Source organism: Sphaerodactylus townsendi, unplaced genomic scaffold (genome assembly GCF_021028975.2).
Source record: "Sphaerodactylus townsendi isolate TG3544 unplaced genomic scaffold, MPM_Stown_v2.3 scaffold_48, whole genome shotgun sequence".
NCBI classification, from domain to species: Eukaryota; Metazoa; Chordata; class Lepidosauria; order Squamata; family Sphaerodactylidae; genus Sphaerodactylus; species Sphaerodactylus townsendi.
Genome location: NW_025950671.1, coordinates 4,757 through 17,560, shown reverse-complemented (window position 1 = coordinate 17,560; position 12,804 = coordinate 4,757). Strand labels below are relative to the sequence as shown.

At 47.5% G+C, this 12,804-nt stretch overlaps 1 protein-coding gene across 1 annotated transcript in view; it reads left to right on the top strand.

Moving 5' to 3' along the window:
* LOC125425437 (E3 ubiquitin-protein ligase ZNRF3-like) overlaps positions 1-11,550 on the top strand; it is a 40,873-nt gene extending 29,323 nt beyond the window's left edge. Inside the window, exons 2-3 of the mRNA XM_048483044.1 lie at positions 8,495-8,620; positions 11,506-11,550. Coding sequence (XP_048339001.1) covers positions 8,495-8,620; positions 11,506-11,550 — 171 coding nt within the window. The remainder of the gene's footprint in view (positions 1-8,494; positions 8,621-11,505) is intronic.
* Positions 11,551-12,804: the final 1,254 nt, after the last annotated feature.

Sequence of the window (12,804 nt, the reverse complement as noted above, 5' to 3'; positions counted from 1 at the left end):
TGCTGCCTTTTTTTCCTGGAGAACCCCGGAATGAACAAACATACTTTCTGTTATTTTTCTCTTTTCATGTTTGCCAAATGCCCACCCCTAGTTGTGTTGATTGATAATCTTTTTGAGGTAGCAGCTGTAGGGAAAGGGCTGGGCTTGAGATGTCAAGGGGTGGGGGTTTGAGGACAGCAGAAAGGTTTTCATCCTCTGGCGTGACCCTTATCACTTTTCTCCCCTTGTCCTTTTCAGGGCGTGTAGGCAGATGGGATTGGCAGCATGTAAGAAAAGCCTTACTGGATCATCTCTAGGATCCCACATTCACCAGAGCCTTTGCATGCAGCTTTTCTTCTGCAGCTGATTTGCAGAGGTATACTGCCTCTGAACCTGGAGGCTCTGTTTACGGGATCTGGCTAATAGCTTTCCTCTCCAGTGAGCTTGTCCAACTCCCTTTTAAAGCAATATGTGTTGATGATAATCAGTGTGTCTTGTGCTAGTGAATTTCTTTATGTGCTATATTAAGGGATCATTACCAACACCACCTTGACTGTACTGCTGGTCAATCTGTCGTCGTTATGACCCAAAAGCCATTCATAAATGCAACAAAACATGGTGTTATTGTAATGCACAGTTACAGTACCAAAGAATCATAAATAGTCCACTGCAGAGCATAGCCACATTTGGTAAAACATATTATTGAATCCTCAGTTAGACCTAATGTTGATTGGATAATTTAAACTTAATAGGCTGTGTTCCCTTCATTATAAGACTCAAATATGTTTTGTGTCTGCAGACAACTTTTTCGGGGTGGTGGTGGCGGCAGCGGCTCTTTTGATGGTAAAGTTTGCCAACCCCTGTACTAGACCTACCTGGGCAATTGTCTGTCCTGAATATGGAGGAGCCCTTGATGTCACGTGACCAGCTGCATCCCTCCTCAAGAAGTTCTTCCAGGCACTGCTGTGCTGGGGCCTTTCCTCAGGCCCCGGAGTGGGGATGGCCGGAGCCCTGTGTGCCACAGTATGTAGCTGTAGCCAGGTGGCCGCTGGCCAGTACCTTCCCCCAGGGTCCTGGAGAGGTGGCTACCGTGCTGCAGCAAGCAGGAGCCCTGGGCAACCAGCCACACCTACAGCCAAGCAGCTGGCGGCAATCAGCAGCTCTGGGAATCACGCTATGCAGTATCCGGGGCCTGCTCGGTTGGCCTGTCCTCCACTGTCCCCCCCACCCCAGCAAGGTCAAGTAAGAGCTGGGTTTGCTTAGAGCAGGTCTCTGCCCTCTCAGCTCTGTGTGCCATTTGGCAGTGGCAGTTGGGGGTTGCCACCTCCCTCTGTCGCTTGGGGTGCCAAAAATATTGGGCCAGCCTGATGAGAAGGGCCTCTGCCATAGGAGGTGAGTGTTTAGAGCAGCTCTAGCACGGCCTTTGCAAGGATTGACAGGGCAAGGCCTGACTTTCCCCTGCACATTCACAGAATTGCACCCTTGTACATTCGGGAGGCAGACTTGTCGCGTGTGCGATTCCCACCTGTCATCACTACTGAGAATAGCCTGACTGAATTGTGCTGGGTTTATGATGCCTCGGTCTCTACAGTGTAGGACATTCCTCCCCAGGAACTGTGGGACGTGAACCTATGCCGCGCCACTAATATGAGTGAAGGCTTTCCGTTTGCTGCCTCTTGAAGCGATGTGTCTCTGAGTGGCCTGGAGTTAACTCGGTGTGATTTGAATCTCATCAAGTCTGCTGCTGAGTCTTGTGGATGGGCAGCCCATAGGCAGAGTATGCTGTTGGGCTCGGGGGATGGTTCTAAAACACTGCAAAGATCAAACTAGAATCCCTCTCACTCTCTTTGTCTTTCCATAAGCAGGCAGTCTGGGAGGCCAACATGCAGGCCTTCCCTTGGAAGGGTGTGCTCCAAGCACTTGGGTTTTCCTCTGATTTCATTTGTTTATAACCTGTGAATCACACACATTCCTTCAATTAACTATGATAGAAATCAATAACCAAGCCAAGTGTCCAATACCAACAATCTGGGAAAGGTTGCCAACATTTGAAAAAGGAAGTCTCTTTTTGCTTTCCATTCCTCAAGAGTAAATGTTCTGTTAGCCCTAGATAATGTCACCAAAAAACATGCTTTTTGAATCTGTAGTTTGATGTTAATTGTTTTACCATTTCTCCCATTTTTTTGATAATTAACAATTTTGTAGCCATTAACAAATTCTACATCATCTTTTGTATTTACTGCAGGAACAGTGTTGCCTCTGATACCAAGTGGTGATGTGCCGTAAAGGGTAGTTTGCATGTGGTCATGTCAAGGCTGTGTTTGTACTGTCTAAAAGGGCACCAGCCTGTGACTCTCTGTGGGTCGCTCTGTGACAGGTTCTGCCCTTTTAACAAAGCTGGCCTTTTTTGCTGCAGCACGAGTTGTGGCTCTCTGCAATTTTGGATACTGGGATTTAATGTGTCCCCCTTCCTGGCACTGGCAGTTCTCAGCAACCATTATTAGGCATATAAAATAAGCTCTAGTGGTTTATAAAACATTTATAAGTTACATAGCAATGTTGTAATCAAGAAAGCAGCAAGAGAATAGTACTAAACATAAAACATAGATATGAAATTCGATCATTTGTAAAAAATAAATTTTGCTACTTTTTCCAAAAACACGACGACTGAATTATTTAACAAGAGACCCACAATAAAGCTGTCAGTATCTTGCCGTTTTGTCTAAAACCAGACAGTGAGAGAAATTTCTAATTTTCGGACAGTCAAGAATAATATGCATAAGAGTCTCCGCTTGATTCTTGCAATGTGGACAAACCTGTTCCTGGAAAGAGATAGATGGGTAGCAACCTTCGTCACCGCAGATGGTAAGGTATTGCATCTAGCCCTTGTACTGATCCATTTCAGTTGGGGTTCAGTTCATAGCTGGTACTGATAGCAAGTTAATTGCTCCCCTCTTATGTGGTATGGGAGTGTACCACCTTGCAGGGTTGATGTTTGCTGGTCCAACTTTTTCTGAGGGGTGCCAAATTTTATTTCTTTTAATGGGAGTGGGAATAGAAATCCTCCCAAGTCCCCTTCTGTTTCTATTTCGTCAAGTAAAGTGGTGGCTTCTTTCATAGTTTTCAACTTCTTGTCCCTCAGAAACCAACAAAACTGTGAGGGAATCTGCTTATAGACCTGCTCCAGGCCTATCCACTTCCATGTCTGAACTTTACTTCCCTCAGTCCATCTGTAGTTGGGCATCCCAGGCTCCTGCAGCGGCCAAGTGTGGGCTCATTTGCCCCCTTCCTCTGGGGTAAGTGCCCCAGAGAGGACAAGTCTGCCAGCATATGCCTGGGCCAGCCCCAGAGGGGGATTTGCGCCCTGCAAGATGGTATGGTTAGATGTTACTGGCTAATGGATTCACGATGACTTTGGGTTTCAACAGGCTGGTGCCCTTTCACACAGTAAACATACAGCCTTGACCCTGTCAGCTCCCAGTTCACATACATCTCCCTTCTGAGGTAACTATAACAGAACACTCATACACCAGACTGGGGATCCACCTGCATGGATAATTCGTGTTCTAACTGGCTTAGGCATTCTTCTTGTACACTCAGAAGATATGTTTCCTTCCCTTTTATAGTCACCTGTGGACAATCTCACTACTACTCCACCTTCAGTTTTCTTGTCTGAGAATTTTCTGCTCTCAGCACATGCTCCACTCCCTAACTGAAATCCCCTCAGAGTAGTTATTGGCATTAACTCGTAGGAATCCAAATCCAAAAGCTCACAGAATTTTCCGTCCAAGAGAGATACCTCCTCCCTCTCTGGCCCTTTCCGCACGGGAGGTAAAGAGCGCCCCAGGGATGCTAAAAAAAGGGTCCCTGGGGAGGGGTTCACACGGCCGCCGCCGCATCGCAGCAGCGCCAGCCTCGCAACCCCTGAGCGGCGCGAAGATGCTGCTTTTGAAAGCAGTGGCTTCCAACCGCTGCTGTGCGAACGGCAGCAGCTGGAAGGTGCCATTTCCCCCCCTTCCCCAAACGCTTTACCGTCCCCTCCAGCCTTCTGGCACATTGCACAGGCCAGGGGACACACGCCCCCGCCCTGCGACTTCAGAGCTGTCGCGCAGGGCAGGGGGCGTGTCCCCTGGCCTGTGCGACGCGCTGGAAGGCCGGAGGGGATGGTAAGGCGTTCGGGGAATGGTGCAGCCTCTGTGCAGGCTGCGCCATCTTCCCCACCCCTACTGGAACCGTCCGTGCGAACAGTCTCAGGAGGGTGTGTCAGCGTCGTTTACACCGATGCACCCCCAAAGCGTGGCCGTGCGGAAACGGCCTCTGAGTCAGCTGGTTGTTCCAGTAATCATGAGCACAGGGCAGCTTATCCAATCAGGGTGCTTTCCCTTCATTTTTCGTGTTTTACATATGAGACCTTCAAATTCTTTTAAATGGGTAGGAATTTTTTTCTACTTTAGTATTGATAAAACATTGCAACTGAAAAGTGTGAACTACCTTCCCTCTGTGAAACACCTCTGAAGATGCCAGCCACAGATGCAGGCAAAACGTTAGGAACAAGATCCACCAGACCACGGCCACACAGCCCAGAAAACCCGCCACAACCAGTTGAATCCGGCCGTGAAATCCTTCAACAATATCTGACAGGTAGTTTATTTCTCTTGAATTTATCGTAGATGCATGTTGATCTGGTGTTATCCCATTGAAGAGCCTAGTCATTCATTGCACAGTTTAACCAGCGCAGAGCATCTGGGTGACCCGAGGTAGACCACCTCTTTGTTTGACGGTGTTGGCTTAATGGTTGGCTGGCATATCTGCTTTGATGTTTTGGGCCATTTTAGGAGGCCGGTTAAGAAAATTGCTGCTACCACGTATGGTGGCGACAGATTCCCTATGGCGATTATGTGGTATGTGAAGAATTATTTCTTTCTTGTGTGTCCTGGACCTTCTACCTGTTGGTGTTGTCACTTGATGTAATTCTAGCTTCTGCTTTTGCCTCAGATGCTTCTGAAACAAAAATGTACCCTGATAGCTTTATAAACACTAATGTGAAAAACATTCATTTTTTAATTAAAAAGGCTTTTTAAAAACAAAGTATTTGGTTTCTCCCCTTTTTTGTTTTGTGTGTGTTTCTTGTAAACTATCTTTGAGGCCCTGTGCCAGAAGACAAAGCATACATTTCTTAAGGAAATGGTGGGGGGGGGGGGGTTGCTGTCAAATCATAGCTGACTTTTGCTGACCCCGTGGAGCTTTCAGAGTAAGAGCGGTTCAGAGGTGGTTTGCCATTGTCTGCGTTGCAGCCCTGGACCTCCTTGGTCATCTCCTATCCGAACATTAACCAGAGATGACCCTACTTGGCTTCTGCGATTTGCTGAGATTGGGCTAAACTGGGCTGTCCAGCTCAGGGCAAACAGCTTTGTGTAGTGATGTAAAATTACTAGAAATTTTGAAACTGTAGTGTCCCTATCCCCCCCCCCCCCCGAAAACCAAAGTTTGGGGAATGTGAAAGCATAGGGAATTCTTCTTATCAAACCTAAATGTGTTTCACTGCTTAAACATTCCTGTGATGTTTTGGCATATTTATGGAATTGAGGGAATTCACATAACTAGAAGCAAAACTGAATGCACTCAGTCCTTGAGAGACATTGGCAAAGCTGTTGCTTCTTGGCTATTTTTCTGCATGTCTTTTAATTTCTGCCACTTGAGAAGTAAGAAAAAAACAAAATTTGAACATAGGAAACAACTTTTGTAGCAAACAGAAGGGTGTATTTTTGGACTGGCATTACAATAGGACTAGCAACATATGCTATGACACTGAAAAATTGAATCCTACTATAGTGCATAATCATACACATTATTGCATACTGAATTAGATGATGTACATGACTGAAAATATGTAGTCTCTGCTATTTACGTAGGAATTATCATTTACTTGGTTCTTTAGATTGTCTTTCATACTATACATTTTGAGTAATGCGTTGCTCTAAAAATATTTTACTCATTCTAAGATAGACAGTATTTTGTAGGAGTGTCTTGAAGAGCTTCTCTAAATTTCTAATTTTTCCGGGGGGGGGGGGGATGGGGAAACATCCAGGGTAAGGACGGGGGAATCCTTTCTCCCCCCCTCTCGGTGCTTTCCACCTGTGCCCTCAGCTGAACTGCCAGCTTTGCTTCTGAGGGGACATGCTTCATCCTCCTTTGCCGGTGCTATATGGAAGACTGTTACTTTGCTACGGGTCCTCTAAAGCTGTTTTGCCTGGCTGAATTGTGAGAGTGGTGTGCATGCTATCTGAAACGATAGCATGCGGCAGAGCGTCTCCTTTTGAACTCAGATTGTACCTGCTGCACTTGAAAAATCCCTGTGGTCTAAAAACTGAAGCCCTAATTCTCAGACTGTCCGGGTAATTTGTCTTATGTGCTGAGGCAGGGAAGCTAGTTAAAAATTATGGAACCGGTCGCTGGGTCTTTAAGAGTGGGCTTGGGCTTCTGGTTTTATGCTGCAGATGAGAAAAGGATGAAAGAGAAGAAGAAGTTCTCCCCCTTTTAATTGCCTGGCTTGTTTCTTTTAGGAGATGAGGTTACAGCTTGTGACTTTTATACCCTCTTTGATTCAGCATTTGGCTGCTGTGTAACAGTAACCCTCTTACAGTTGTGCAGCCTTCTTTGAAGTTATTTTAAACCCTCGTGAGTGTGTACAAATATTGTGACCTTGGATAGAAAGTGCCAACCTTCTTCCATTTACTTCTTCAAGGCAATTCAGATGGAAAGCTTCTTCAGAGGTGGCTCTAAGGACTGACTTCCCTGTTCTGAGGGTACTGTTCTGATTGGCTGTTTAAATCTCATCAACCAGACATTGTGGCCAGTGGGAACAGATTTGAAGCAATTTGCAAGCATTGTATTGGAAGTGCAGCATACTTGTAGATCCCATGTGCACAGGCAGGTACCATGGGTAGGGTGTCTGGCCATATGATCAGCACAGGTTGTTCTGAGAAAAAAGGTGCACCTGGGGAATTCTGCCTTAGCAGACCAGGTGCTCAGGAGCAGCAGCAGCAGCCGCAGAAGGCCATTGCTTTCACCTCCTGCCTGTGAGCTCCCAAAGGCACCTGGTGGGCCGCTGCGAGTAGCAGAGAGCTGGACTAGATGGACTCTGGTCTGATCCAGCAGGCTCGTTCTTATGTTCTTAAGTGCTGCTACCCAACAGAGTTCACAAATGTTGTGTGAGTTCTGTGTTGAAAGGCAGTTTTTATTAATCCAAGAATCTCTGAGCACACACAACTGCCTTATACTGAATCAAACTTTTGGGTTTTCTATGCAGATTGGCCGGGGTGCTCCAGGGCCTCCGTGTCAGGTCTTTCATATCACCTATCAACCGATCCTTTTAGCTAGACGTGCTGCTGGGGGCTGAACCTGGGGCCTTCTGTGTGGCTAGTGGTGGGAAAGTCAACAGCTGTGCCACCGTGTCTGAGCGCAGTTGCTCAACCAAGGAGGAACTTTTCTAGCTGTCCTCCCTGGACCCCGATCCCTGCTGCTCCCTCTCCCAGTGGCCTCTCCCAGTGGCCTTTAAAATTATTTTAGGGTGCAGCTGGGACTGTAAACTTCTACTTTGGGATGAAATGAAGAGTGGGACTGAAAAAGGAACACAAAAAAAGAAAGGGGAAAGGTCGTGCATTCCACTGTTGAACAGCCCTGGCTGCCAGGAAGTTTTTCCTGATGTTTAGGTGGAATCTCTTTTCCTTCACCTTGAACCCATGACTCCGTGTCCTAGTCTCTGGAGCAGCAGGAAACAAGCTTGCTCCCTCACCAACATGACATCCTTTAAAATATCTGAACATGGCTATCATGTCACCTCTTCACCTTCTCTTCGCCAAACTAAACATACCCATAGCTCCCTAGGCCTCTCCTTGTAGGGCATGGACTCCGGACCCTTTACTGTTTTGGTTGCCCTCCTCTGGAACCCTTGGAAAGGGTGTGGTTGAGAGAGGCTTGTTTGTGCCGGAATCAAACCCCAGGGGAACAAGCATTACTTGGAGCAAAAAGAGGGTAGAATTGTTTCCTCTCTGGAAATGTCTTCTGTATAAAACCTCAGAATGATGACTGAAGATCTGCATTCCTACCCACAATATTTGGTGGTAGCAATGAAACAGAAGTTCTCCTGTGCTTGACTATAGAGGAGGTAAACTATTCTAATTGGATCGACTTTTAAGCCATACCCGACTGAGCAAAGAGTGGGTTCTTGCAGAACAGTTTGAGTTTCAAAAAGACTTTGCTACGGGAAAAGCTTCCTGCTGTGCAGTGCAGGCTGTTCCTAGGTGGAAGTTTTGCTCCACGTTCTATGGTCGATGGATGGACGGACGGACGGACGGACGGACGGGCGGGCGGGCGGGCGGAAGGAACCAATGTTCTTTGGCACAGTAACGCCTGTGTGGCTGTCATGGTGGAACGGAGGACAGTGGCTGGGGATGGGGATTGTTTTTCTTGTCTGCTTCATGGAGGCTTTCGTCTTCTCCTTTGTTGAATCCAGATGCATCCACTGGGCCTCTGCAATAGCAATGATGAAGAGGATTTGTATGAATATGGCTGGGTTGGAGTCGTGAAACTGGAGCAGCCCGAGCTGGAACCCAAGCCCTGCCTCACTGTTCTGGGCAAGGTAAGGAACCCATCTAGGTGAACTCTGGCTGTTCCCCTGCTTCATCGAAGGCGTCATCTGGCAGATGGCTTTCTGATGTGTCCATGCATTTAAATAAGGTGTGAAAATGCTTCAAGCCAGAGCACGGTTCTATGACAGTCAGAGGGCTGCCCCTGGTTTTGGTTTTGGGGCTTTCTCCTGTGTATTCCTCTGTAGTCTCAGGGTGGTGTCTGGACTTAGTTTTGGAAACATTGGGAGTCTGTAAGCCACTATTCCTCGTTGGTTGCTAGCGAACTAGTTGATTGCATGTGGGTAGAAGAGTCCCGATTCTCAGTCTGCTGCCCGCCTCAGGGAAACTGCCATGATGCAGATCCATCCTAGCTTGGAACCTTTTCCTGATCATGAGGACTGTGTGCCAAAATTGTTTCACAGTTCTTTGTTTCCTTGCTAAAGAGGAGGCCCATTGCATGTGTGGCTGGCTCTCTTGCTGTCCTCCTATTGGGAGCCTCTCTTCTTTGGGCACAGTCCCTGAAGGCTCTGAGCAGCTTGTGTGCTGAGGATGCCCTCAAGGGCTGCTAGCTGAGGCTTTGCTGGAACAGAGCCTGTGTTGTGACTTGGTCACAGAGACCTTCTTTGCAGCCAGTGGAAGGACGGCATCTTCCCATCTTCAGAGGAATCTGAATGGGTGGACAGATTTCCTGCGGGGAGAATTGAGCCAAGACTTCTCCTTTTTTCAAGTTTTCCATGTGCCAGCAGAGCCAACAGCTAGTGGGGAAGACCTCTCTCTGTAGCATTTGACTGTGGGAAGTTAATGAATGAGGGGATATCACCTTATTTTGAAAGCAGTTTTATAAACAGGACCTTGGCACTGAAAAACATGAATGGTTATGGGGTGAAGAAACTTCATCTTGCGAAGGTACAGCTGTGGCAAATATTTCATCCATTCCATTTCTCAGTTGTAAAATGACTCTTGGGTCTGGCAGCAACCTTGCCAGAAGGAAAGAAAGATGTTCTGTGAACACTGAGTCAGACCATTAGCCCCTCTGCTTCTGTATTGTCTACTCGGACTGGCAGTGGCTGTCATGGGAACCAGGTGGACACAGGTCTTTTGTGGCACCTGCTGCCTGAGATCTGGCATCTGGAAATGGCAGGCCCTGATCCTGGGATCCTTTGCGTGCAATGCTGGAACTCAGCTGCTGAGCCAAGTGGGGTCCAGTCACTGCTGGATGTGGCTGGCTTCAGTCCTGGCACCAGCCTATTCTTGTTCCTCTCAGGTTGCTTAACTGTCATGGAATGTCTTGGGAGTGCCACAGAGGCCACAGAGTGGCTCCAAGGGGGTGCAGGTCCTCTCCTTTCTCATATTTTCTTTGACCCTTCCCATTGATAGCAAAGAGTACCTTCTTCCTTTGTATAAGAACCACCTACAGGGAGAGCTGATCTTTATGGGGACAGTGCCTTGTAGGTTGCTATCCTGGGTCACTGCTGCTTGGCCAGGATCAAGCTAGGTCCTCAAGGGCTCCGTAGCAGTGTGGGAGGAGGCAGTTGGGCAAGCAACTGCCTGTCATCACTGCTCCCTGGGGTAAAGCTAAGCCTGGGCCATGTTGATGTTCCTCCTGGTCCACCCCGTCAGCAGGATCAGACCAGGCCAGCTAGGCCAGCAGTCATGGCCCGCCAGATACTTCTGGAAGCTTTCAGTTGGGCCAAGAAGTGTATCTGGATTGATCTGGATGTTCTTTAGCCTTTTGCTTGCCAATTAGGTTGACAGAGCTTCAGTCTTCTTCCTGTTGCTGGAGATCTTCCCAAAGGTGCATGTTGGCAGCTTACTGGCTATAAACTAGCCCAGACTCTGTGTTTAGTTGCACTTGGCTCCTTTCTGTTTCCCTTTTGTTGGACCGGGGGTGGGGGTGGGGGCATTTGCAGTGATGAGTTGCCTCTAGTTCCCTATCTGCATTCAACTTGGTGGGAAGGTGCTGACAGATAAGAACTTACAAAATCATCACAGTTGTGGGCCAAATCAGCATTAACTTGGGGCCTTCCTGATAGGGTCATCAATTGCTGCATTACTCTAAAAAACACTGCTAGATATGAGCTAGTGGATGCAATGTTGACTGCAAAGTATTCCCTTCACCGCATCTCATAGGCTTTCATAAGCATCCTATAAGATGCTCTTATCACTCTGTCACAAGGTTTCTGCCAAACTTGCTCTATCCGTGCTAGTTCCTGCTTTTTCCTCTTCAGCTCTGGGGTATACCACTGTGCTAATCTGGGGTGGGAATGCAGACGGTGTCATGAAGCAATCTTGTTGATGGCTTCAGAAAGCCGTGCATGCCAGTCCTCTATCAGCTTATCCAATAAGTCACTCCCGCGTAGGATTCTGGAATCCTGTTGGAACCATGAGACTCCACGGGCAAGCATAAATTAGCTCGCCTCCTGTATGAGGTAGGAGTGGCATGTTGAAACAGACCTTTAGGGTGCAGTGGTCCAACTATGGTTCTTTTCAGTCAGATCCACTTCCAACCCCACCCTGAAAATCAAATCCAGGGTGTGGCGTGGGATCTGATACAAATTGGAAGAGTTCTAGTGCTGCCATAGATGACACCATAGCTTGCTAGGAGGCAGCATCACATCATGGGCAGAATCTGACACTGCACTGGTTACTTCGACACGGGACTTGACAAGAGTCACCAGAGATGATCATGGAATAAGCAAAATCTGCTATTCCCTAAACTGGTTCCAGTCCAATCTGCCTCCCTTTCCTTGCTTGATATTGCCCCAAATGGCCACCATATTGCCTGGAGTGCATTTCACATAACTGTGCTGGGCAAAGAAGTGCTTCTTCTTTTTTTCCTGTCCTTTGCCCAGCCCCCATTTTTGGTCGTTTCCCCACTTCAGAAGTGAAAGTGGAGGCAAACCGGGCTCGTAAGAACTGGGCGTTGTCGAGTGCGGGTTAATGCTCCCCACTGCAGTTTGTCCATTGGGGGAACTCACCCTTCTGCTGCAGTTTTTTAGATCCAGCAATCCCCACAGCCCTGCTTTCTGCAGCGATCGGCAGGGCGGGTCTCTGTTATGATTGGTTGGAGTCCCATTTTGGAGGCTGAACCTTTTAAAATTTTTTTAATTTTTCCTTCCTGGAATCAACATGGAAATGTCGCCACATGCACACGACATCACAAAGCTGCCCAATGCGATTTCCGTGCTTTTGGTGCTGGCTTTTGATTGGCCAGCACTTTGCGGCACGAAAATTTGCTGAACTTCCTAGTTGTTCGCTTGTGGCTTCATGATCATGCTGGGAACAGAAACTGTGGGGATTCATTGTGGTGTGTTTTGAGTAAACCTAAATAACAGTGGGACCGGTGTATCAGAATCACGCTGCTTTCAGCCCAAACAAAAAACTTATCCTGGTTAATAATTAGCCCAAATTCCTTCATAGACGATTTTTTTCTTTAAAAAAAATTAGTCGTCCCTAGCGGGACTAGAACTAACAAGCTTTCACATTGCAGCACAAGCAGACAGAAGGCATCATTACCTAGTTAAGCCACAGAAATTCTAATAGCAGATAGGGATAAATACTAGACTTTCAGTGAGTGCTCCCTTGCATTGCTATATAAATGACCCTACATTGCAACATGGGGTCAAATACATGTCGATCTCTGTTCCCGAAATAAAAAAAAAGGCTGCGCGCTTGTGCACAGCCCACTGCTTCCTTATTGGGCAAAAGGCTCCACGTCACTACCAGGGGCGGGAAACTCAAACCTGGAGTCACCCCCGCCCCCAGATTTCCTCACTGCCCCGTGCTCTGTGTGGGGTTTTCCAAAAGGTGCACTTCTGAACAGGATCTTAAATGACGTGCGCTGAGGGGGTAGGAGAGCAGCAGAACTGGGGTGGCTGCGTTGTCACCGCTGATGTAGTGGGGAGTGCAGCCGGACCCCGGGTTATTTGCCACCAGTAGCCCGCAACAAATGGTGAGTGGGGAAACGGCCTTTGTCATTTTCTGACTGCTTCCAAGAAGTACTTACTTCAGGGGCTCATGATGTGAACTTGAGCAGGGAGGAAGGATTGTGAGGATATACAAGGCAATGGAAAGGAGGCTTACAAATAAGATAAGGAGTTGCTGAGCTGTTGTGTAGACTGCATTTTGGGGCAATTGGATGCAGTTTCTGAAAAGTCAAAAGGAAACAGTCTTCTTTCCTTCTTGCTTGGTTTTT